The sequence below is a fragment of the Phaethon lepturus genome, unplaced genomic scaffold (genome assembly GCF_000687285.1).
Source record: "Phaethon lepturus isolate BGI_N335 unplaced genomic scaffold, ASM68728v1 scaffold14924, whole genome shotgun sequence".
NCBI lineage: Eukaryota > Metazoa > Chordata > Aves > Phaethontiformes > Phaethontidae > Phaethon > Phaethon lepturus.
Genome location: NW_010535576.1, coordinates 6,923 through 30,935, shown reverse-complemented (window position 1 = coordinate 30,935; position 24,013 = coordinate 6,923). Strand labels below are relative to the sequence as shown.

The following is a 24,013-nucleotide window of genomic DNA, read 5'->3' as shown; positions in this document are numbered from 1 at the left end:
CTGCTCTTCTGCTTCAGTAGCAATTAATGTGGTGTGAAATAGGCTGAATTTGTTGACTTTCATGGCCCAGGCAAAGCCCTTCTGTTTGTTTTCAATGCTGAAGATGGCTGGCTGGTTTGAATGAAACATTTCTGTACTGTAGGTAACTGCTTGCTTGTAATTTTTAGCCCACGCCTTTGCTTTTGATCTCTTCACTATCTCCTACCAGTGAAAGGCACTTCTTTGGAGAATAATGGGAAGTTGTTGGTGTTTCATATAGTAACTTGGATTCTTCAAGTTTCTGCATCCCTTGTCTTTCCCTGGTACATTGGTAGCTGGTTTTGAACGCCTTTATAGAGACCTATCTGCTTCTCTCCGCCACTAACCTTTGCCTCAGGTCAAAATAAGAAAAGGAGTAAGCTTGCATTTCTCTAAAATGATAAATTGCTTACAGGATGTAGGTTTTCTTGCCTGACAAGTTATGCACAATGTGCCTATTTTATAGAGCCTTAGCACTTAATAATACTGCGATTACTAAAATCGCCTTTTTCATCAGGGCTCTGGAACCTGTAAGTAGGAATGTGTGTTAGGAATACACAGACGTTGCAGGAGAAAGACTAACATTGGGTTCTTGTGCTGAAAAGCACCGTCAGTTTTATCTTGCCGTCCCTAAGCGGAAGGCAGGTGTGTTCTTATTTCTTGGGTCTTTTCTGCAGCATTCAACCTCTTTTTCCTGGCAAAACTTGGCGTTGGTGCAGGGGAATAAGTGCCTAAAAGTGGGCTGATAACGCTTTTTGGAAGTCATACACCTACTGCCTCGGGGGGGTGACTAGAGTCCTTAAGTGTCTATTTGCACGGGGAGCAACTGTCGGCTCCGATTTGGTGGTCCACGATCAGCCTCTGGCTGAGCAGCTTGCACGGTTGGACATCGCCGCCGAGGTGATGGCCATGCGCTGACGGCACACGGCTCCACGTCTCTTTTGTGTTACCTGACTGTAGGTCTGTTAATAAAAGCAGGGCTGGTACTTGGGCTAGACCTGAAGAAGTTCCAACTGCAGTTCAGGCTCCATCGTTTGAGTGTGTGGTTCCCAGAAGTAGTTAACCCAGTGTGCCATTCCCTGGTGTGGCTGGGATGATACTTTCTGTCCTTTTTGGCTGGTAAGCAGATGCTCTCCCGGTTTGGCGTGTGACAACCTCACCGAATGGGTTCAGGCTTCGGTGGTGCCACCGCTAGGCTACGGCAGAGCGGTCTGCCCAGCCAGGGCGTGCGGGGTGCCCAGCTTGCTCCGAACGCTGCCGAGCCGCTCCCTCGCCACGACGGTGCTTCGCCTTTCTCAGCGGGGCGGGACGGTGGGAGCGATGGAGCAAGCAACGTCAAAAGAACGATTAGCTCCATTTGCTCTCTGATTATGACAGTAGGTCACTAAGAACATTGAGCTCCTGTTTGAACATGTTGTGTGAGATACCTAAATACCATCTTAGACTGACTTGTGTGTGTCTTTGTAAGTATCTCTACTCTGGTTTCAGTGAAAGCATGATTACTTTCTTTTTGCCCGCCCCTTAAGGATGCTGATCTTTTGGACATAGAAAGCAAACACTTTGAAGATTTGGAATTTCAGCAGCTTGAACATGAAAGCAGGTTAGATGAAGAGAAAGAAAACCTGACGCAACAGCTGCTACGTGAAGTAGCTGAATATCAGCGCAGCATTGTCAGTAGAAAGGTAAAAACAATAACAGTTCACTTGTTCTTTGTTGTTGAGCATAATGGAGATTAAACGGATCTACAGCCTACCCATCTGTGAGAAATAATGCAAAACTTTCCTCTTTGACAAAGCTTTTGAAGCAGAGCAAAGATGATGGCCCAGGAACATCCGACACAGATCAAATCATGCACTTCTCCAAAAGGAAATAAATCAATAAAATTTCATGCCCTGTTTGCATATTTGCATATGAAAATTAAACCCTTTAGTTTGCTACAAAGAGTACCAAAGCGTTGTTTTTCCTTCTTTAAGAAAGGAGATTTGTACACTCTGGACAAAACTACAGTTATTTTATACTCATGATTGATGTTAAATGATTTTGTTAAAATAATAATAGAACACCAAATTGTTAAATTTGTATTGTATTTGTAAGGTGTATTTTTAAATACCCCTTAATTTTTAAAATCAATTGTAAAGGTCCTATCTCAACCAATTAAATACCAGTTTTTCAGCGGTGAGAAGTTGCATTTCTAAACCAGTTCTGTTCAGTATATGGATGTTAGTCACCATATTATCAAAGAATACGTGCAGTTCTTTTGTTGTGTCTCTTGAATAAATTGTCTCTTTACTGTCTAAATCTTATTTAATTATCTCCTTCAGAGCAGTGAGCTGTCTTGTAAAAACTTGTTTTCCTACTGCTTCACTCGTGAATGAGAGAACTCTTATGAATAGGATCCTTGCTGCAGGTTGTCTTGTGCTTTGAAAATAAAACATGTAAATTGTGATTGTTTTCTTTTTATGTTAGGAAAAAATTTCTGCTCTCAAAAAACAAGCCAATCATATTGTCCAACAAGCACAAAGAGAACAAGATCATTTTGTAAAAGAGAAAAACAACTTAATAATGATGCTGCAAAGAGTAAGTACTTACTGTCTTTCAAATATTTTTAGCATGTAATAGAAGAGCATTTCATAGAAGAAAAGAACATAGAGCACTAGAAAAGCATCAGGTGTGCAGAAGCTAGCAAGTGTAATAACGTGATAGACATTGTTGTATCCGTTAAACTTTAAAAAAAAATCTTTTTAATTAATCATCAAATTTCCTAAGAGAAAACGCTAGTGGCATTTGATAACCAAGAGGGTTTTAGGTGTGCCTCCCTTCCAGAGGACTCAACCAGAGGCATCCGCCCGGGTGCTGAAGCTGGAAGCCTGTGTTCCCTGTGTGGCTGCTGGAACTGTGCACAGGGTGCTCAGATTTTTGGCTTGTAATAGCCCATACTCGGCCACAAGATGAGCTACTTAACATCAGCTGACATCCGGTTAATCAGAAGCTGGAATGTACCCTTCGCATCTGTTTTATGTTTTACTTTTAATCAGGAGGGAAATCATATTGTAGTTCATTAAGCAGAAACAGCATTTTCAAAATGCTGAAGGAAGACCTGTTTGGTTTGAAATCTTTCACTAGCTTTTCGTTCCGTACCTCCATGTTTTCTTCAGTTCTGCTGTAAATGGATGAAGCTGAAGCTCTGCTGTGCAGTTTCTAGCCTTCTATCCCAGCGTGTTTCTTTACATGGTTAAGAAAATGGCTAGCCTTTATTTTCACTACATGGCTGTTGGTATTTAGCATAAAATGTCTGTTTTTAACAGGAAAAAGAGAATCTCTGTAATCTGGAAAAGAAATATTCTATGCTTTCCGGAGGAAAGGGATTTCCTGTCAGTCCCAGTAGTCTAAAAGAGGTAAAGAGATTCACTGCTTTTGACTTTACCATAAGTAACTTTTAATAACACTTCATACAAAAGCACTTTAGTAAAGACCTATTTGTAGTTTGGGGGGTTTTTTTTGAGAGGTGATGAAATTCCTTTGTAAAGCTATCCATGGAAGTCCAAATGCATGGGTGATCAAAAATAGCTTCTCTTGACATTTTCCAAGATGTGACTGGTATCGCCTTAATCTCTCGCTCCAGAAAAATGATCGATTTTATGTGTCTGTGTGTGTGTGTCTAATTTTCTCAAAATAGACAATTAAACCTCATTGAAGTGAAGAAGAATGAGGTCCAGGAATAACTCCATTCAAGTACAAATACAGTTCAGTCTTATTTTTGCACTACAGATTTTATCATTGCCTCCCCTCCCTTTATTCTAAGGCTCTGTAGTAAAGCATTGTCATTTAACTGTTTTGAATAATTACAGTAAAGGTGTAAAATATTTTTTGCTGAAAAAAAACTAAGTTAGTTTGGGTAATACACGATGAGACCCAGAGCTTACCTGCAGCTGTCAAGACTTCCATAGCTTTGAGGGTACCGCTTCAAGCCGCAAGGTCTATGAGCAAGGTCAGTGTAAGGTAAGCCTTACGAGGTGAGGCTTGTAAGGTGAGCCAGCAAGCCCGTTCCAGATTCAGTCAGCACGTATGATATTAGCACATGTCCCGTATTTATCTTCCTGACTTGACTTGATGAATCTGCACATCGCAGGTAAACGTGAAGTTATAAATGGAGAGGCAGAAAATCTAGCACTTAAAATACACTGGCAGGTGTCTATGGCTGCTTCATTGCCTAAGAGGTCTGACTGGACTTGCGGGATCTGCTTGTATGGAAGCCCCGAACAAGGTCTGCCACATGTAGGTTTTGCTGCGGGAAGTTGGGCTCTTGAAGTCGAAAGCAACCACCTGTCCTTTCAGCAGCTGGGAAATGTGATGTTGCTTATGTGGCCTCCAAGTTCCTCGTGAACCCGAGTGGCCTCCAGCACATGCCAGCAGGGCTGAGCACCCTTCCTCAATGCAAGCCATGTTGCAGGTGCTTAGACTTCCAGTGTCCTAGGTTGTGTTCTGACCTGGATATCTGACCTCCCACCAGGACATCTGGCAAGTCTAAGCTTCATTTTTTGCATTTTGAGATGGATCTTTTCATTCTCTCACTAGAGAGTGGGTGCTATCTCTGATTTTTATCTTCGTACCTGCATCATGGCTTCTTTAATCACGGATATGTCAAAATGCAACTACATTAAGTGAGCCTGACGCTCTTTCTATTGAAATGGATTATTCTGCGGTGTCGTTCTGTTCACTGCAGTGAAGCCAGTTGCTCCAAGGCACATGAGAGAAGGAGCAGCGCGGGTTATCTGTTCCGTGCTCAGCGTCCCACAGGCTCCGTGCTATAACAGAGGTGCCGTTCCTTGCCAGGTGTTACGTTTGCCTCAGTCCGGCTTAATTTTTCTCTGACTGTTCTGGCACCTTGGAAAACGGGGCACCGAATGGTACACGGGCTTCAACAGACGGGAACTTCAGCGTGCGGTCGCTCACCCATCGGCCGAGTCTGCCGGCCGAGGCCCCCCAGCCCCCTCACCAAAGCACACATCTGTACCTCTCTGCCGCCCGTCGCGAAGCTCGCTCCCCGCACGCGCCGCTACGGAGAGCAACACGGCCTCACGTAAAGGTGCTTATCCCGGCACTTAAACAAGGGAGGAAAATCAGCGCTGTTTAAAAGTTCAGCGTTGACAAAATGACTCGGATGCCTAATCTGACGTGAAACCGTTTATTTAATCTAATGTAAAAGGGGCCTGGGCTAATGCACAGCACAGTCATTTGTTGTTTGCTTCTGTTTTTTTAAACCCCAGGGTGAATCCCCGTTGGGGTTGTGAGTCTGAACTGGATGTTTTTCATATAATGGTGGAAGTGCTTTTATCCTCTATAAAATTAATACAATATTGCATTCATAGGGCTTGCCAAGTTTTAGTTACTCGTATACCGCTACTACAAGATGGTTAAGCAAGTTTTATGTTTCTTCATACTGGACTCTGTTTTGCTGTAATATGGCTACATGTTTTGAGAGGTAAACTTTAGTATCTTACTCAGTCTCCTTCTCATTTAATAGTTCATCAAATAATATCAGTTAAGATTTGCCTCCTATTTCCAGAGTGCTGGGTTCACAGTATGATACTTAATTTTCCAGCATTGTATATCTGCTTGAAATAGCTGATAAAATGCATTGAAAATGATGCTAATAGATAGTAGGGTTGGTATTTTTTCCCACTTACCTTCTATGATCATTGCTAAATTTATGCACTTTTAAAAAGAAGAAATAGTATAGCCATCTGTGGCTTCTCTTACTGAATTGCTGAAGTATACATACTGGCATGTCAGTGTGCTGGTACCGTAATAGAAACATAGCCCCTTTGACACCGTCTCAATTTAAAAGCAGCTTACCATCTTGATTTAAAAAATAAGCATATTTCTGTCTCATTTTTAGGACATTCCTTCAACAGTGATTTATTCTTCCTTTTCGCATAGCCTTGTCTTCTATGGTAAGAAGTTAGGACATTTGACGTTTTACAGTCTGGCATCCTATACACCACAGATTAGAATCCGTATTTTACTTTTTAAATAACATTTGCTCAGCTAACACCAAAACACGCGCAATAATTGTATTCTACCATTATATCTCAAATCTGCCTGCATAAATCTTCCCTGCAGGCTGAAGCACACTCTTAAGTCTGTGCCTTTCCTCAGTCCGTCCCATGCCCTGTGATTGTTTGAAAGAAGAAAAAAGAGGCAAATTGTAATGGCTATGGGGCCAGCACTAATGGCATCTTACCCGAGTCTCCTGGTAACACCTAAAAGTTAGAAGCCACTTCCAGACAATGCAAATGGGAGGTGTTGTGTCAGCGTGATTTATAGAGTAGCAATGGCTTGTCCCTATGCAAGTTCTTTCCGGTTCTGTTAGTGATTTGGGTTACTCAAACTAGCTTAATAGTTAGGCAAGAAACAAATCAGGGTAAGTTATTTAATTTAAACATAAACAAAAAAAGAAATAAAAAGATGGGTGAATAAGATTTGTTATTCCTTTTCCCCCAGTCTGCTCTCCCGAGAAAGAGCTACATAATTTCTAAAGGGTATTTACGTTTTAGTAAAGTCTTTTGGTCACTTAATGAACATTTGCTTTTTGATTACACCAATGTTTTTGGAATTAAATGAAGAACAATTTTCAGAATCCGAGTATTCAACATTTGAAAAGCTTGGTGATAATTTTATTTTATTTATGATGAAGCATTTCAATGATAACAAATATTTGGCTGTATCGCTCTAAACTAACTTTCATCGTACTGGATACATTAATACTCTTGCACGTCTTTTGGCTTTTGCTGCTTTTAACTTCTGAATTCCTCCTTTTAGGGCTATATCAGTGTAAGTGAAATTAGTGAGCTGTATGGCAATTCCACGAATCTGTCCCCTTCCACTCAGCCCCCCACAGATGCTGAAGCAGTTGCCACTGAGCCTTCCACGGCTGTGCTGACGAGCCAGCCACAAAATAAAGAGGTTTGTTTGAGAGACGTTTCCCTTTGTTTGCATTGTTCTTTTATGGCTGCCTTTTTATTTTCTATTTTTTTATTTTTTGGTAATTCAACACGTAACAAATTGACCCTAAGGCAAACTGCTGTCTGCCTGCTACCGACTCAGATAACAGTTTAACAGTAAAGCTGAAGGACTGCTTCAGTTATAAGGTGTCTTTAATGATGTAGATGGGACTTCAAAGGCCAAAAAACCTGAATGCTTATGACCCAAGCAGCAATAAGTGACCATCTTTGCCTGTCAAACACTATAATGTAATGCACCTTTGGAGAAATTGTCTGTGGACGCATAGAATGATTACTTGTTCAGTGGTGCTTAGGTGTTAATTTTGTGTGTTTTGTAGCTTTTTTTTCTTTTTTTTTTCCTGTGAGGTGGTAGAAGAAGTATACCTTGAATACTTGGGGGAGATGGGTAGCTTCTACTTATCTCAGCTATTTCATGGAGTCTGTCCAATCTGTGTCTTCTAGCTTACTCTTCCTTTTCTTCATTCTTTGTGATGTTTCTGCCTTTGTAATGACGGTAGCAAATTTTGAATAAATGCCCTTTTAAAGGAATGGAATAATGTTATGAATGTAAAGCCATTGTCTTTGTGTTGCAACTGGTTTAGAATTTGGCATTTCTGTGCTGCTGCTGGTACTTAAATATGCCTCGAGAGTTGCAATACAACACATCTCTCTCCTGCTAAATGCTCCAACAAAACACAGTGCTAAAACTGCAGCTTGTATGTGCCGTATCTTTTGAGCAATTCCAAAAAGAAAACTCTGTGTGTAATTTCTCTTTTTTCTATAAAGCTAAGATCACCTCTCTGTTCTGGATTTGTGTTTCCTCACTCTCTTTCTCCTCGCTCTATTGCTCAACTTCCACCAGTCCATTGGCCTGAGGTCATGGCTACTCATGTAGACCCTATTCCTTTATCTGATACACCTCCACCTCTGCCAGCTAAGAAACACCGCAGGCAACAGCAGGTAACAGAGTCAAAGCTGATAACTTGGGATTATTTTTTTTGTTTGTTTTTGTTGTGGTGGCCCTGAAGTTGATTTATGTGTGAAGTTTTTAGAGTGATACGATGGATCATAAGTTGATCGTGCTCGCAGAGTGTTGCACTTAAAGGCACTGCTCATTTAAAAATGAGCACAATGCATTATAGAATGTTACTGAACAAAAATTCTATATAAGCAATCCAGAGGCAAATACTAATATTTAGGAGCCATTGTAACTGTCAGAAGACTTGCAGCAATAAAGTACAGGGTGGCTACATTTGAAATCCTAAATTAATTTTTCAAATACATTTGAACATTGTCTCTCAAAAGCTGTATTGGTTTTAAGCCACCAATTCATTAGAATAGCTTGTAAATAAATGTTTTTCTTTGTAATTTGATTCCATGTGTACACTAGACTTAAGGGTTTTTTATAAAAAATGAAGTACCCGGACATGTATACAAAATGTGTACGTGAATTTAATGTATCGTGTTAATCAGCATGATTTTAATGTGATATTTGTAGAAATCCTGGAAAGCACTGTGAAGCAGGAGGTACTCTGTATTTTAGATTTTGTTCTTTATAGTGAATTTCCCAGACTTATACCTTCAGTATATTCCATATAGAGTATAACTGAACAAGTAGGTCAATTCATTCTGTCAAAACTGTGTAACAAATTACATTTGAAGCATTTCAGAAATCTGGAAGAGCGAAAGAAGCAGCACAGGGAATGCATGTACATGAGTGATACTTTACCTCGCAAGAAAACGACTCCGTCTGTGTCACCGCACTTCAATAGCGCAACGCTTGGACGAAGCGTTGCATCTAAAGTACGTAGTTGCATGCTATCAATAGCCTTCCAACGTCTGTATAAAAGCCTGTAATGTGTTAGAGGTGCTGTAAGCTTTGCATAATCCCCCAAATTCACCTCTGAAATTGACTTTGAAAAAAATTCAGGTATATTAACACGTGGGAACACACATGAAGCCTTTATTGTGACCTCTGGAAGTGCTGTGCTGCAAGAGTAATCACGCATTTGTGATTAATGTATCTCAATGATTGTATTTCTGGGATAGCTTAAATTGATTCTGGAGACACAACGGGGTTTTTTTTTCATTCCTACCTAAGGCCTCTAAATGGTAAAGGTTGTGTATAAAGTGAAAATACTCTTTATTTGTGATATGGTAAATCAACGAACAGCAGCAAGGTGGAGATACTTCTTTGGAAACGTTTTGGTCTAATAGAGACTTTGCACAACTAAAATATCCATGGCTGATTTGACATGACATGATACGACGTTTATACCCATGACAAAGCACGTCATTAGCATTAGTTGCTGATAGGAAAAAAAAAGTCTTGAAGTGTAATTTTAAGCACATATTTACAAAATTTCCTGCAGGGACATTTACCTTTAGGACAGAGCAACAGCTGTGGCAGCGTACTTCCTCACTGCCTAGCAACCATGACCAAAGAGTCAGAGTCGAGAAGGATGCACAAAGGTAAGACCTTTTTATTTGATTCGTTGCTCTTAAAAGTCAGTGTTCAATTTTTCAGCAAATAAATCTGAAAGTGATATTGCTATAATCAACAGGGCTGTAAAAAAAGTTTCCTTCTTGGTGAAAAAAGCAAGCTCTAAATGTAATTTGCAAATACCAGGTGAGATGATGACATAGGTGCACATGTAGTTTTGAAGTACGTGGTCACCAAATATAATCAAGTAAGCAAGAAAAATGTATTGAAAAATACACATTGGGTTAACTGGGTAATTTCTGTGAGTGATTTTGAGGCAATATATTAAAGATACTACATGTTGCTTTCTTTTTTCTCTCCCCCCCCCTTTTTTTAAATAATTCTTTTCATGTTGTGATGTTAAAAATTGTTTTTCACCGGCATATATTTTAGCCTCAACAAAGTTAACACCCCAGATAGAGATTCAGTATCATGACTTTGAGAATCTGCAACTGCTGTTGTCACTGGTCTTAAACATTTGGGCTAGAAAATAGGAAAGGAGAGAAGTGTTTCATCATGGAGAGCTAGCTGCAATTTTGTAATAGGGAACGTGACAATTCTGGGTCCAAAAGGAAGTTGCATCTTTGAAACATGAGCTTGTAGGCTATGGCACTCTGTGTCTATTGTTTGTCCACTTGAATCGATACACTTAATTTCTGCTTTAACTGCATTATTCATTAGTGTCCCATCTTCAAATGGAGTTGCTTCAGTGCCAGCTGTCGGTTTCTTTTCTTTAGAGCATCTGCAGCATTATTATCAACGTAAGTGCAGTAGGTCCTTGTGTAGAATGGCTCTGACTAAGCCTGAGCTGAGACAGCATCCATCCTGTTGTCATAGGGCTTCTCAGAGCTAGCAGCTGTTAGAGGTCAAGGGGGCCCAGCTGAGGCCAGCCATACGCGCCAAGATGACTCAATACAGGGATGGAACAAGCTTGCTGAGAAGGGATCATGACTTGGTACAGTTTGTAGAGCTCATCCAGTTGTGATTTGGGTTTTTTGAGCTTTACATATGCAGCAGGCATACGTAAAGAAATGTGTGGTGTTTGAAATAAACACCCACCGTGTTGTGGCTAGCTTACCAATGTATTTATTTCAGATGCGATACAGAAGGAGCATCATGCTCAGCTTGGAAAGCTTCTTTGGTGTAATGCGTTTGCAAGGGTGGGATTGCTTGCAAGTACATTCATACTCATCATTATGCCGTTGTGCAGAACACGCTTTTGTTTCAGTTTGAAAATCAGTAAGGTTGGTTTGGTTAAACTTTGATGACAAGAGAACGTGTGTTCAAAATTGGAAATATTTCTGTGTAAAATGGTTGCAAAAGAGCATTAGTGTGTGACTTAAAACACGATTACAAAGTGTTATCAAATCTAATATAGGCAAAGATAAGGGTTTTAAAAATAAATAGATCAGTTTTAATGTTCCTTTTTTTGTCAGCACACAATTAAGAAAATCCTAAGAGTATATGCAGATTTCTTGACTGAAGAGTGAGAAAGAAAAAAAACAACCCACAAACCAAAACTGAATTATGGCCCGACAAAGAAAAGAGGCAAGAGAGAATGAGAGAGAGGCATTTGTTAAGGCACTTGGCACAGTACTTGCCATATGCTGTGAAGAATCATGTGTGCTGTACTGCCTGCCGTGCTAGATGATGACCATTATTCTTTGAAAGATCCAATGGTTTGAATGGAAATACTAAGTTATGAAGAGAGTCTTACAGGATTAATTCCTGCTAGGAAAGAGGACAGTTCTAGATGGCCTATTCTGAAACATCAGCTTTGTCAAAGGGAAATGATGTTGCTGGCAGGTGCTTTACTTGAAGTCTCACAGGATTTGCAAAGAGAGTCGAAACACAAAGGATGTAGGAATGCTAGGATTATTTGTGGCTTGACTTACCTCTCTTAGTAATCAGTGAAGGGTTTATTCCCTTTGCATTCAACATGGAGCTCCGTGAATATCTTGCTGTTGGAGGAGCTTGAAGAGTCCAACTGCTTTCTCTTGCTCTGAAGTGCCATGTTTCTAGGTTTCTTTGTCTCAGTAAGACACCACAAAAGTTTTTGCATGACTCTTCCTGCTGGTATGTAGTTGTCCCAGTGCAGTGCAGAGCTCAGCAAGGAGATGTCCCAAGTCAGGTGCCTGGAGTCAGATCCTAGAGCATTTCTACCCAGCTATACAAAAGGGCCAGGGCATGCTGGACACGTGTGACCACCCACACCGTGTAACTGTCTGCCAGCATCCCTCCCCCAAACTGCTCTGGGCTGCTCCGACTAGCTCACTCCACGACGAATGTGGTCGTGAAGGGAGACAGCCCTATGCCATGAGATAACCCCCAGCTGGGGCTGGAGGAACAGTCCTCCGGCATCTTTCATTCAGCCTTATAGGCATAGCCTTAACGAGTGTCGTGGTATGAGCCCGGAGGGGTCTGCGTTCAACTTGGCGTGATTTCTGGTTTCCCCTAGCACCTCATACCCATGCAGAGTGCACGGAGGAGAAGCAAGATTTTCTTCCAAGTCATGAGTAAAGGACCTGCATTTCTGTGGGACGGTGAGATTTGGGAAGTGTTTTGAACACGGCGTAGTATTTAAACAGAGCACACAGTACAACTGAAATGGAATACTATTGTCAATTAAAATTCTCAAATCTTATGTGGCTTCCACTAAAACCGGCGTGACTTGTGTCTGTGTAACTAAGATTAATTTCAGCAGATGTCCTTAAATACATCATTAAAAACTAAGCCAAATCTCATGTCAGCGGACATCCTTGGCGATGTTCTTTTATTCCATCACTCTGTGATAATGATTATTAGGTAATAAATACACTGTATTTCTTACAACAACATTATTTTTGTAGGTAGATCAGGTAGGTCAGATTTGCCTCTTTGGACTAAGTAGATATTTTGGAGGAGTAAGATCTTTCTACCAGTTCAGTGGAACTCTGCGAATGTATAGATACTGCTTATACTGATAAATATGCGCTCACTTCTCTTCCCACTCCAAAAATAAGTTGTTCACCTAAACCAGGTGATGAATAGATGAAAAGCGTCCTTGACTTGTCGTGCGTATTGAACCACTGCTTGCTCTCCTTGCGTTTCTTTTCCCACTTGGCAGGTTTTTCGCTCCGTCAGTTTTCTGCGTCTGGGGTGACGCGTTGCAAGCGAGGCGGAGGGCTGGAGTTACCCGTACCTCGAGCATACAGCTGCGCCGGCTGCACTGGCGCCGGGTGCGCTCGGCTCGGTGGTGACCCAGGGTCTCACGTGGCAAATGCCGCTTCATCCGCTCTGGAGCGCTGGCCATCGGGCAGTGTCCCACGAGCTGCTACGCAAAGGGGATGATGCGGTCCCGAAGCGGCATTAGTAGCTTACCTTAGGGTTTAAAAGCATTGAGCGAACTTCCAGGCCAGGTGTTTGGGCGTGTTCATAGAGGTCTGAAAAAAAACATATTCAATGGTGGCTGGAGGAAGAAGTGGCAGCTCAGCTCATGTGAAGATACTATCGGAGAATCGTCACTAAATTAGTAGTGCTACAAAATGAGTTTTCTCTAATTTGCCTTCTCCAGTTTTTCTAATTCAGTCCGAGAAGGTAAATGTAAAAGTCTGAGAGGAAAAAATTCAAAGTAAAAAATGAAGTCTGGAAATGAAGAACGGCCATTTGAGTTTGAACACGGATTTCAATCTCTTCGTCTTTGCGCAGGAACACGTGAATGTCTATGAATAAATTTTAGGTCAGATCCAGTAGGAGAGAGATTAGGAAAGATTTTAAAGTTCTAAATAGCCTTCGTTGTAGGATTACCAAAACTGTGTTTAGTCAGTCACGTGAGTTCAAGAATTGTTCTTGAAGTAAACAGTCACTGTCAGCAATCATAGCCCAAGTTAAGAGCAACTTCTAAAATGATTACAAGGATGCATCTTTGCTATAAATCATTGGTGGAAAAAGCTATTTCGTAGCAGCCATTCATGAGGTATTTTTGAAGGGCTGTTTTTATAAATTCACCTCCTGCGTACATGCCTTTGTAAGCAAACCACGTGCCAAAATAAAGGGTGGAGAAGCTGCTAGTCAGTACAGTCTCGAGACCTCACCCTGCACAGGTCAAAACGTGGCCCCAGGAAGCTCCCGTGGGGTGCGGGGTGCCAGAAGCCTGCGCGAGGACAGGCGGGAGCAAGGAGGGAGGGTTGGCCAAATCAGCCCCATTGCTCGCAGGCTGCGGAAGGGAAGAGGGATGGGTAAGCCGGGAGCTAAGACGTAATTTCCCAGGCACAGCACTGGGAACAAAACTGTTGGGACAGAGAAATTAGGTACCTGCAAGATGATTATTTGTATTCTTCCTAAGCTCCACAGAAAACCAGTGTACTGAGGGCAAGGTGTGTATGTACAAACAAGTTAGAAGCTTTTTCAAAGCAGTTTGCCTTTTTTCCCCCCCGCTCCCACCGTTTCTCTTGTCGAACTCAGGGAAAGCCAGAAAAGGTACGAAAACATCCCTTTACTTGGTTGTAGCTGTCATTGTCATGTTTTGGCCAAAGTACTGATTGCATCAGCACTGTCAAGTAGTTCCCAAAAATCTTGGAAAACTTTAAAATAATTGTTAAGTAATGATAGCACTTCAAAAATTCTTTTTTCCCTCCTGTCAAATAAACTGTCACAACAAAACTTCTGATTAATGCTAATATCTGCAGAGCTACAGCTTTGCGCAGGCCTAATTTTTTGCTTCTTTGCTCATAGCCACACAAGTAGAGCAGAAAATTTAGAAGTCTTTGCAGGTCTGTGGGTGACAATGACAAGGTAGACAGACTTGGGCTTCCTACTTTGACATATTTGCATACAAAAAAATGTAGCTTGACATTTTAATGTCAATCTTTAAAAAAAAAAAAAAGAAGAAAGATTAGAAATGGAAGAAAATGTACTGTGATCTTTTTTATGAAATACTGGGGGGGGGTTTTACATACTTGACAGTGCCACTTTCAGTAACAGCTTTCACCTGTAACTCTGAGCTCACCATAATTTTGTGGTGGTATATGTGGGTTTTGTGATTCTGCAATAACTCCTTTGGAATATTTTTTTAATGATATGGCTTTATGGATATTTTTGCTCAAGAGTATGGCTGTTAATAGTGTTAAGTTTTACTGTTCTACTACAGAGAATACAAGCCAATGCAACAAGAAACATTTTCGCTCTTGTATGAGCTTAGACTTGGCTGATACAAGTCTTGGCTTGTGGGGAACTTTCAGTGAAGTGCTGGATCTTACAAGGAGTCTAATATTTTTAAGTGCATGTTCTGTGAATAGGCACCTGAGCCCTTAAAAAGTCCTTAAGGGACAGATTGTGCCTGCACGCCGTGCAAGTGGGGCTGTAACGGAGGCAGGTCGGTTGTGAGGCTTCTCGGTGTTGTATGCAGCTGATCCTAAGCTTTGAACTGCCTGTTGCTTGTGGCACAAGGAGAAAATGAGAACATCGCGTTGTGCTTTGTTTCTGTAAATACATCTCATCTTGTGACCTAACGACTATATTTCTTGCAGTGTTTAGTTACGTTTGCACGTTCAAATAAATTTAACCGCCAAGTGTTTTTACTTAAAAATGGGTTCTTTATCTTCCTTTAGGAGAGTGTTTGTGAAACTGCTATGTTTCTCTGTGCTTTTTAGATGGCTTTATTTTTCAGTGAAATATGAGATACGGAATTAAGATTTCTGAGCAGGCAAGGTTTTGCAAAGGGCTCAGTAGAAAAACACGCATTTGAATAAAGTTCTTTCAGTAATTTTTTTTTTCCCTCTCTTTTCATAATGAATAATTGATAACTATATCACAGGAGCAATTAATCATTCCAAAGGTTCGAGTATGAAAGGTAATTGCTTATCTGCAATAACATTTGCCATAATAATGGGGGGAAAAAACCCCAAACTGAACATGTGAATCAGTAACACCTGTGTTGTGTGATGCTATTATCTATGACTGCTGAGGTGTATTTGTGTCCCTTTTGTCTCTTTTTACTAATTTATGTACTAATTTACCGATTTTACTAATCGGTGCAGTTGAACTTTTATTGAAATTTAGTGTTCTTTCAAATGGCAAGTGAAGTCCTATTAGCTCCTTAGAAACCAGCTTTTCATCATCTGCAAGAAACCTTTGTATGGTACAAAGGGAAGCGAGGAGTAGAGAGGAAACTCTCTGCCTTGGAAATGCTTGTAGGGCATGATTTCCTTAATAATATGCTCTAATTACTCAGCTTCAGTCATGTTTTTCAGGTACCTTTTGGGGAATATTATAGCCTTTCCAAGGTAGAGCTGCAGTTGTTGGCTCCCTGAGCTGGGACTCTCCTCACTCTGTCATGGGCAAAAAATACCAGACAGTAACCTTCTACCTGCAGATAGAGAATGAGAATAAGGCAGGAAAATATTCCCACTTCAGGCATGCTTTGCTAACATCAGTTTCTTAATGCTGTCTAGTAAAAATTTTTATCTGGACTTTGCTGCATTTGTACATTTGTCTGCATTTTTAAATATGTGGAATGTCTGTGGCTGCCTTCCTGTATGAATGGGAGGTTTTCATGTAGTCTAACAGTCCTTCCTAAATCTCCAACTCTGCCACCAGCTCAGATTTTGGGTCAAAAATGTGCAGAGAATATTATAAACTTGACTGAGTGTCAGGACTGTGAGAAAGCCTCACTTTGTGCATTGGTGGAAGGAAAAGATGAGCAGTGCAGTTGCATTTGTAATCACATGGATTAAACAGACCTTGAAAGGGCACCGTAAAATAACTTCAGCAGTTAAAACGACAGCTGTCATTACTCTCCTTCATCAGGCAAGCTCAACAATCGCTCTGGAAGTCTGTATAAATACTGCTGCATTGTTTACAAAGAGCAATGGAGACGTGAGATAAAAATAATTCTGAGGAAATTTTTTCTTAAAGGAGACGTAGCCAAACAAATTTCCCTGTGTACAGGAAGGATGGCTTTTCAGAGAGGATGATTTTGTGGAAAAATAACAGCGCAACGGACTTAAATGTTACATGAACCTGATTTTTCTTTACGGTCATTGAGCTATAGGGATCTGCTTCATTCATTTAGGGTGAACTGCAGCTTCAAAACTCCAGGAAAGGACCTCTACACTAGTAATTATGATGATGTGACAAGTAGCCCATATTATTTCAGCTGACACTAAAAGCCCAACTTGCAGTTACCAGAAGAGAAAGTTCTTCAAACAGACAAAAAATAATCCAGAGTCAGTAAAATCAACCAAACAAGTACTCTCGATGACTGAATATCTTTTTTTTTTCTTTCATTTAATCAGTGCCAGTTCTTCTAGATCCCTGAATTTAGCTGCATTACTTTCCAGACTAAGTCTAATTTTAATTTTAAAATTAAAATTTCATTCATTCAAATTAAATTTTCATACTACACATACAAGAATATATATTGAAAAGTCAGCCATACTAGTCTGCATATATTTGTGTCCATCATAGATAAAACAGGTATTTAAAGGTTTTATTTCAGTTATGATTAACTTGTGAAATTAACCGTAATAGTGTAGTGCCTTGGTCACAGTGCAGTTGAGACTGAGGTGATGTTCAGAATGCTTGTGCTGCTAACATGTTCTGAGTCACAAAACTCCTGTGTAAAATAAATGTTTCCTCTGTGCTCTGTAGGGTATAACCACCAGCGTACCTGTGAAAACCAAAGGCAGAAGTCTCCTGAATTCTACAGCAGAACAGCATCCGAATCGAATGTGTATTTGAATAGTTTCCATTACCCAGATCGTAGTTACAAGGACCATGCCTTTGATACCTTAAGCTTAGACAGTTCTGACAGTATGGAGACAAGCATATCAGCATGCTCACCAGATAACATTTCCAGGTAAAACACCTTTCTTTCTCATGTTGTAATGGTCACAGGGTTATAACGAAAAAAGAGAATATGTACATGAATGCTGCTAACTGGTCAAGAAAATATAAGATCATTAGACAGGCATACTAGCTAGTATTTGTGTAGCCTTTCATACTCAGGTTTAACTATCATCTCACGTTTTTAAAGATGGAAAATAAACATATGGAGAGGCTAAGTTGAAGGCCACAGAGAAATCGGTGTCAGTCCTGAACTGCAGTTATGCAGTTGTCGATGCTCTTTTCAGAGTGGGTAATACCTGAGCTTCCTTCCCTGGTCACTACAGGGAAGGAATTTCCTGTGATAGGAAATTTCTCAAAGACATGGCGACGATGTTACGCTTCTTCTGCAAGTCCAGCAGGTTAACTTACTAGAGCCATATGCTGAAACACTTAGGGCTCCTCTGGCAGTCTTTTCTGCCCTTTCCTCTCACTCTTCTGGGTCAGTAAAAACAAAGAGATGACACTGAGAGGCTTAGAGCCCTCTGTGGCTTTTCTCATCCTCAGAGTCTGTCAGCCTAGACACCGCTCCTCACATAACACAGAACATTGATGTTCCTTTTAAAAGTCAAGCCGAGTCTCAAAACTGTGTGCAAACAATTTTTCTTCTGACAGTCTGGTTTTAATGATAGCGCTTTCATTTCTGCTTGCAGTCTTGCCCCAGCAGTTTCACAAGCATAAGGGGAGGCTGATAATTAGGTACAACATTGTCACGGGATTAAGAATCCCTTGCAATCACAAGGACAGGTTTTTTGGCTAGCATGTTGTCTTTTATTCAGCATCTGTTTCCTGTAACAGGGTATCAGCCTGCTGATTTCCTCACACAGTCTTCATCACTGCAGTGTTAAGGGCTTCAGAAAATACCAGTGGCACTCATTCTGCTGGCTGGGTTTTTGTTGTTGTTCGTTTGGTTTTTTTGGTCTTGTGTTTTTGGGGTTTTTTTTAAGTAAAAACATTAGGACTCAGGTTTTGAGGATTTCTGTTTTAAATAGAAACACTATCAGCAAGTTTCTGATAGCTGGAGACAAGCTGGGAATTAACTCTGTCTCCGCAGCGAGCTAACAGGGCAGTGGTATGAAATCTGCCTCTTTGCTGCTCTGATCATTTTGGAAGAAGATGGTGTGTGTCTGAGCTACCTCAGGGCCATCTTGTAAGTGGAATCTCCAGCCCAGGACCTGGGAGCCCTGATGGCTGTTGACTTTCACTGGTGCTGTTTCCCCTTCTGCCTCCCTCTGGCTCTTCTGCAGCTTCCAGCCAATGCCAGAAGAAAAAAAAAACACGAACAAAACCAAAAAAGCAATCCAATCCAAAAACCAGAAAAGGACCCATTATGACAGACTCTTCTGTTTCTCACAAGGCAAACTTTGATGAGGGAAGAAAAGAGTGTGGGCTGACTTCGTTGATAAAACTTGGAAGACAGGCGGTTACTTTTCCTTGACAAAACTTCCCTTAAGCAAAATCAATTCAGATTGTTTTAGATGGTGTTTGAGAATCTTTTCCAGCCATATCAGACTTTAAAGGAAAACAATTATGATGCTTTGTTCTGACATATTTAAAATATATGCTATATTTTACCTTGTATAAGGTGAGAGAGACTTTTTTTGCTGGAAATGCATAAAATCTGCTTCTGCTCAAAGTACAGAAGAAACAGAACTGCTGTAGTCATTCATCAACTTGCCAAGCCGTAGTTGTTCCAAGGTTCATTAGCAACTTCTTCTTTGTAGCCAAGGTTTCAGAGATTGTGATCTGCTGTGCATTAATTTCTGTGAGCAGGATAAGCAAATCAAGGATTAAGCTAAACTGAAGGGTTAACCAGTTTAACATTGAAAAACCGACTGCGATTAACTGTTGCAGGTTGCTCACATGACTTTTAATTTACCGCCCCGTTGCTTTTACTGAAGTTATTTGAGACAGATTCTTTTGGCCCATCAACTAAATACACTTTGGACAAACTAGGCTTAGGCATCTAAGTCAGTGGCCTCCCTTTTTTCTAAAACAATAAGCTTTTAGAGTTTAGATAGATTTCAGGTGGATTATACCTTTTCTGCAATCTTGGGTTAAATGAGGTATGTTATTTTCACCTTGTATTGTATTCGCTCAGGAAACATATCCCCAGACAGAGAAATGTCTTCTGAAGACTGTCACACTTACGACAAAAATCCTGGTCGTACAGACAGGAGCGTCAGAGGCGTGCTCAGAAAGCAAAGGATGTTGTTCTTACTTTTTTTCTTTTCCTTGCCCAGGACACATATTTGGACTACTTCCATTCTACCTGTGTCCCTCCGCAGTTGGTCTGTATGCTGTTCAGCAGCATGAACAAATCTGCCATCTGACACCCACTTCCACTCCAGTGGTCAGATAGCGTTTTCAGTGCAGTCCCACGTCAAGTTTCTCTCTGCCCTAAACGTTTGAATCCATTCTGGTTCCTCGTGATGTGCCTTAGTCTAATGGCATATTTAATGGTAATACAGTAAAAACTAACATCAACTGTTTTTCTTGAACGGCCTAAGATAAAAACTAAAATAAAGAGCATGCCATGGAAATGGCCACTGTTGAAACGGCTGTTAAATTGAGATGAAACAAAGAAATTATGTTGGAGAAGAGAAGCAAAATTAAAAAGGACAGGCAAAGGTGACAGCGGTGCTGTGCTGGGCCAGGATCCAGCACTCTTTTGTGATTACCTTTGTTCCTTTGGCTTGCCGGTTACTTTAACTAGCAGATCCTTCCTGACACTACTGTGTCACTGAATGGCCTCTATGCATACCTCTTAACCCTCCTTATTTTCATCGAGCTTTTTTTGATGGTGAGCTCAGGGAGACACAAAACAGAGACAGTCTACAGCCAAAGACTGGTATACTCAGATAGCTACTAAGGCCATCTCTGAGGATTACTGGTGTGTTCTGTTAGGACATGGTAACCTCCTGCACCCCTATTCTGTTATCTGGGAGAAGATGGCAGATCACAGGGGACCAGCAAGATGCATTTTTAGGCACTCAAGTCTGCATTTTTCACAACTCTGCATGGGGAATGTATACATTGAGAGCGTACCATATTATACATCATTTTTTGTTAGTGCCTACTGCACTGAATTGGATCAGAACAGTATCAACTCCGTTCTTAAACTGTCTAATGTAGGACTGTAAAATACATCTTTAAATACCAAGTATTCTTTTAAATAACTTTTTGAATTTTTTTTGTGCAGTGCTAGCACTTCAAATGTTGCAAGAATAGAAGAGATGGAGAGACTTCTGAAACAAGCACATGCTGAAAAGACTAGGCTGCTTGAGACCAGGGTAAGCATAATTTTATGAGTAAAGCTAAGAATGAGCATGTTAGATAATTTCCTCCTAAATGCAACATTGGACCCTAAATAGTTTACATCTAATAGATACTTTAAAAATTACCTCTCCCCCCTTAGTTTGGTCTGGTTTCACCCTCATACTATATCTTTGATACTGTACGCAATGGCTGCTATCTCAGTGCGTGAGTTGTTGGCAAAATCCCATCAGAAGCTAGGTCAGCGTTGTTCCTACACCTGCTAAGAGAGCTACTTAAGAAGAATCTTAATTTACAGTGTGGTAATCTTTGTAATTCTGATTCCAATTCTCAGTCCACTTTGCTGGATACATATTTCTGCCTACTTAAGAGGCAAAAAGGGATTTAGTCCTAGCTTAGAAATTACACTATCAACTGTAGCTTCACATATAATTGAAGTTCTGCATGTGCTGTGGTATTTAGGAACGGGAGATGGAAGCCAAAAAACGAGCTCTGGAAGAAGAGAAGCGACGCAGAGAGCAACTGGAGAAAAGATTGGAAGAAGAAACTAGCCAGAGGCAAAAATTAATTGAAAAGGAAGTCAAAATACGTGAGAAACAAAGAGCACAGGTGAGATACGTTGACATGAAACGGTTTTTAAGTGCAACACTTCCCCTTGATATACAGAAGGGACTAAGTGTGTAACTGCCAATGGTAAAGACAGCTGCTTTCAGTTGAATAGACAGATGTAGTATTTCTGAGCTGTAACTGTGCTGCTAAAAGTATGTTTGGGCTCTTGGAGCCTTAGATAGACGTCTGAGTATTCATTTAAAGGTAAATAGCAGCATAGATACCTATTAGCATCTTATATCTAAAGTATAAATATTAATTATATAGGGTTTATTACTGAGTATGGGCAGAGCAGAATTTTTCAGCCTAAACAACAGAAGTCTGTGAGTGTGTTAATTTTATAAACAATTGGTGTTTGTTTTTTTCTTTAATATGTACAATATCTTGGACTGTGAATTGTCATTTCCAAATATTTGACCAAAAAAAACAGATAAAGAAGCTTTTCCAGCTCCACGTCTACTGTAGAGAGGAAACAGTATTTCTTCTAATGTTACTGGGACTATACAACATGAGAAACATTATTTAATTAAAACAGCGTTACCTCCTACATCATTTTGCTTCTTGTTAGGATTTAGAGGTATCTTGAGCTTTCTTTAGGCTTAAAGGTTTTACCTATGTGTTTATTCCACCACAACTAATGAGATCTACATGGTACAGCAAATAGATTAGACAGTCATTTTATCATTAGTGTAGTATAGCAAGACAATGTCTCCATCTTAATGTATGTATCTGAGTTCAGAAGATTCCATATAGCATATTTGGATACCTTTCTGCTTTTATCTGTGCTACCTTTACTAAATCTTTGTTTCATGAGTCACTATTACTTTTTTTTAATGATCATTTCTATATAACTTGCCTTTCTAATTGATAACACTAAATCAGAACAATAGGAGAACCTCAGAAGAACTTTAAGCTTTTTCTGGTTAAATAAATCCATTTCCGTGTTTTTATATAAAATGTAATTACCAAATGTTAATTTTTTGTGTACTTTACCTGAATGCCTTCTTTTTTCTCAGAAATTTTAATGACAACTCAACTATGGCGTAAACAATGATGCAATCCTTATATCTTTATCCCAAATTGGAGCATGCATATGTTGTAATAGAATGCCCTTATTAGTTACTGATAATTGGCAGACTTGGCAGCAAGGGCTGAAGACTGAATTGGCAGGAAGACAAAATATGTCTGTTAAAAATAACTATGATTTTTTGTTAACTTTTTTCTTTCCTTTGTACAGTGAGACCCAATTTTTCTCTTTTTTTCAGCACTTCCTGACACTTAGAAACGTCAGCTAGGAGAAGGAACTCCATCTTTGCACTTGCCAAAGCTGGTGCCAGCTTGTATCATACAGGACTGCATAATTTTAGAAGGGTGCTGAGAGTTCTTGTGGGCAACACAGCTCCCGTTGCCCCAAGAGGTTCTTGAAAACGCAATGAGGGAAAGTCCCTTCGATTTGTGACTCTCAGTGGGGTTTAACAGGCTAACTTTAGGCATGGGGCAGGGGCAGATTAGATTCTCCAAATCACTGACCTCTCTGGAGTCAGGGGAGAGAGGGAGATGCCCCTTTCATGTGTCATTCAAAGAACCTAAATTCAGCTTCTGTTCTGAATTGCCCTGTGTTGTAGCCTCTGTCTGCCTTGACTGCATCAGGAGCCTTGGGAGACTTACCTTCTGTGTTTAAAATGGGGAACGGGGGCGCGCAGACCCTTCAGGCACAGAAAACAAGCATATTCCCTCGGCTGGCAGAGGTCCCTCCTCCTGCTTGTTCTCCCAGCTGACGCCCTCCAGGCTTGATGCAGAGTCTTGAACTGCAGGCAAGGATGAGGCACCGTTTCCTGCGCGGCTGTGCGGTCTCTTGCAGGGGAGTGTGCTTCGGCTCTCCATACTGTATTGCCACTGTGAATCAGATACCACATTTAACTCGTTCGGAAGAGAAAAATCCTATTTCGTTCACAGCAATCTCTGAAAAACTAACTAGTGGTTCCAGTTCACTCTTATATTAATTTTTCGTGTGATAGCATGTTCTTATTATTTATATTATACTTCGCATGAAAATACCTGTAGCAGTAAAATATTAACGAGTGAGATACGTGTAGCAAGTATCTAGCCCAGAGAAATAAAGGTTTTGCTTAACATCATGCAAATTAAGTTCTTACACTTCAACTAAAGCAGCAACACACCTTTATATTTAATTAATGTTTTAATTCTAAAACAACCTTTCTGTGCCGTGGCCCCTGTTTTACCAGCTTATCATTTGATCATTTCAAAAAACTCCTATGCTCTAATCTCACTTTTATGAAGTTATCCAACATTTTGTAAAGTTCCAAGTTTTAAGGATTTTTCTTTTAAAGAAAAGCAAAAGCTTTTTATTTTCTTACCTTCATTCTTAGAATCTATGGGCAGTTTACAGTTATGTCCTTGCAGCAGAAAGAGTGGCGGAGAAGTTAATGCTTCTGCTAAAAACAATATGATTTTCTTTTCTTAACTGTAGGCTCGTCCCTTGACTCGCTATTTGCCCATTAGAAAGGAAGACTTTGACCTACGAAGTCACATCGAAACAGCCGGTCACAACATAGAGACCTGTTACCATGTCTCCCTCACAGAGAAGACCTGCCGAGGCTTTCTGATTAAAATGGGAGGAAAAATTAAAACATGGAAAAAACGATGGTTTGTTTTTGACAGAAACAAGAGAACTTTTACATATTATGCAGGTAGGTTGCAGGATCACTACTAGGCTACCTGTCCCTCTATTTTCCTATCA

The 24,013-nt window shown here is 40.4% G+C and overlaps 1 protein-coding gene across 1 annotated transcript in view; it reads left to right on the top strand.

Annotated features, from left to right (window-relative positions):
• The window catches only part of LOC104619855 (pleckstrin homology-like domain family B member 2), a 36,919-nt gene that overhangs the window by 8,792 nt on the left and 4,114 nt on the right, over window positions 1-24,013 (top strand). Inside the window, exons 3-12 of the mRNA XM_010285883.1 lie at window positions 1,545-1,700; window positions 2,485-2,595; window positions 3,324-3,413; window positions 6,841-6,984; window positions 8,685-8,825; window positions 9,395-9,494; window positions 17,134-17,341; window positions 20,570-20,660; window positions 21,106-21,252; window positions 23,744-23,963. Coding sequence (XP_010284185.1) covers window positions 1,545-1,700; window positions 2,485-2,595; window positions 3,324-3,413; window positions 6,841-6,984; window positions 8,685-8,825; window positions 9,395-9,494; window positions 17,134-17,341; window positions 20,570-20,660; window positions 21,106-21,252; window positions 23,744-23,963 — 1,408 coding nt within the window. The remainder of the gene's footprint in view (window positions 1-1,544; window positions 1,701-2,484; window positions 2,596-3,323; window positions 3,414-6,840; window positions 6,985-8,684; window positions 8,826-9,394; window positions 9,495-17,133; window positions 17,342-20,569; window positions 20,661-21,105; window positions 21,253-23,743; window positions 23,964-24,013) is intronic.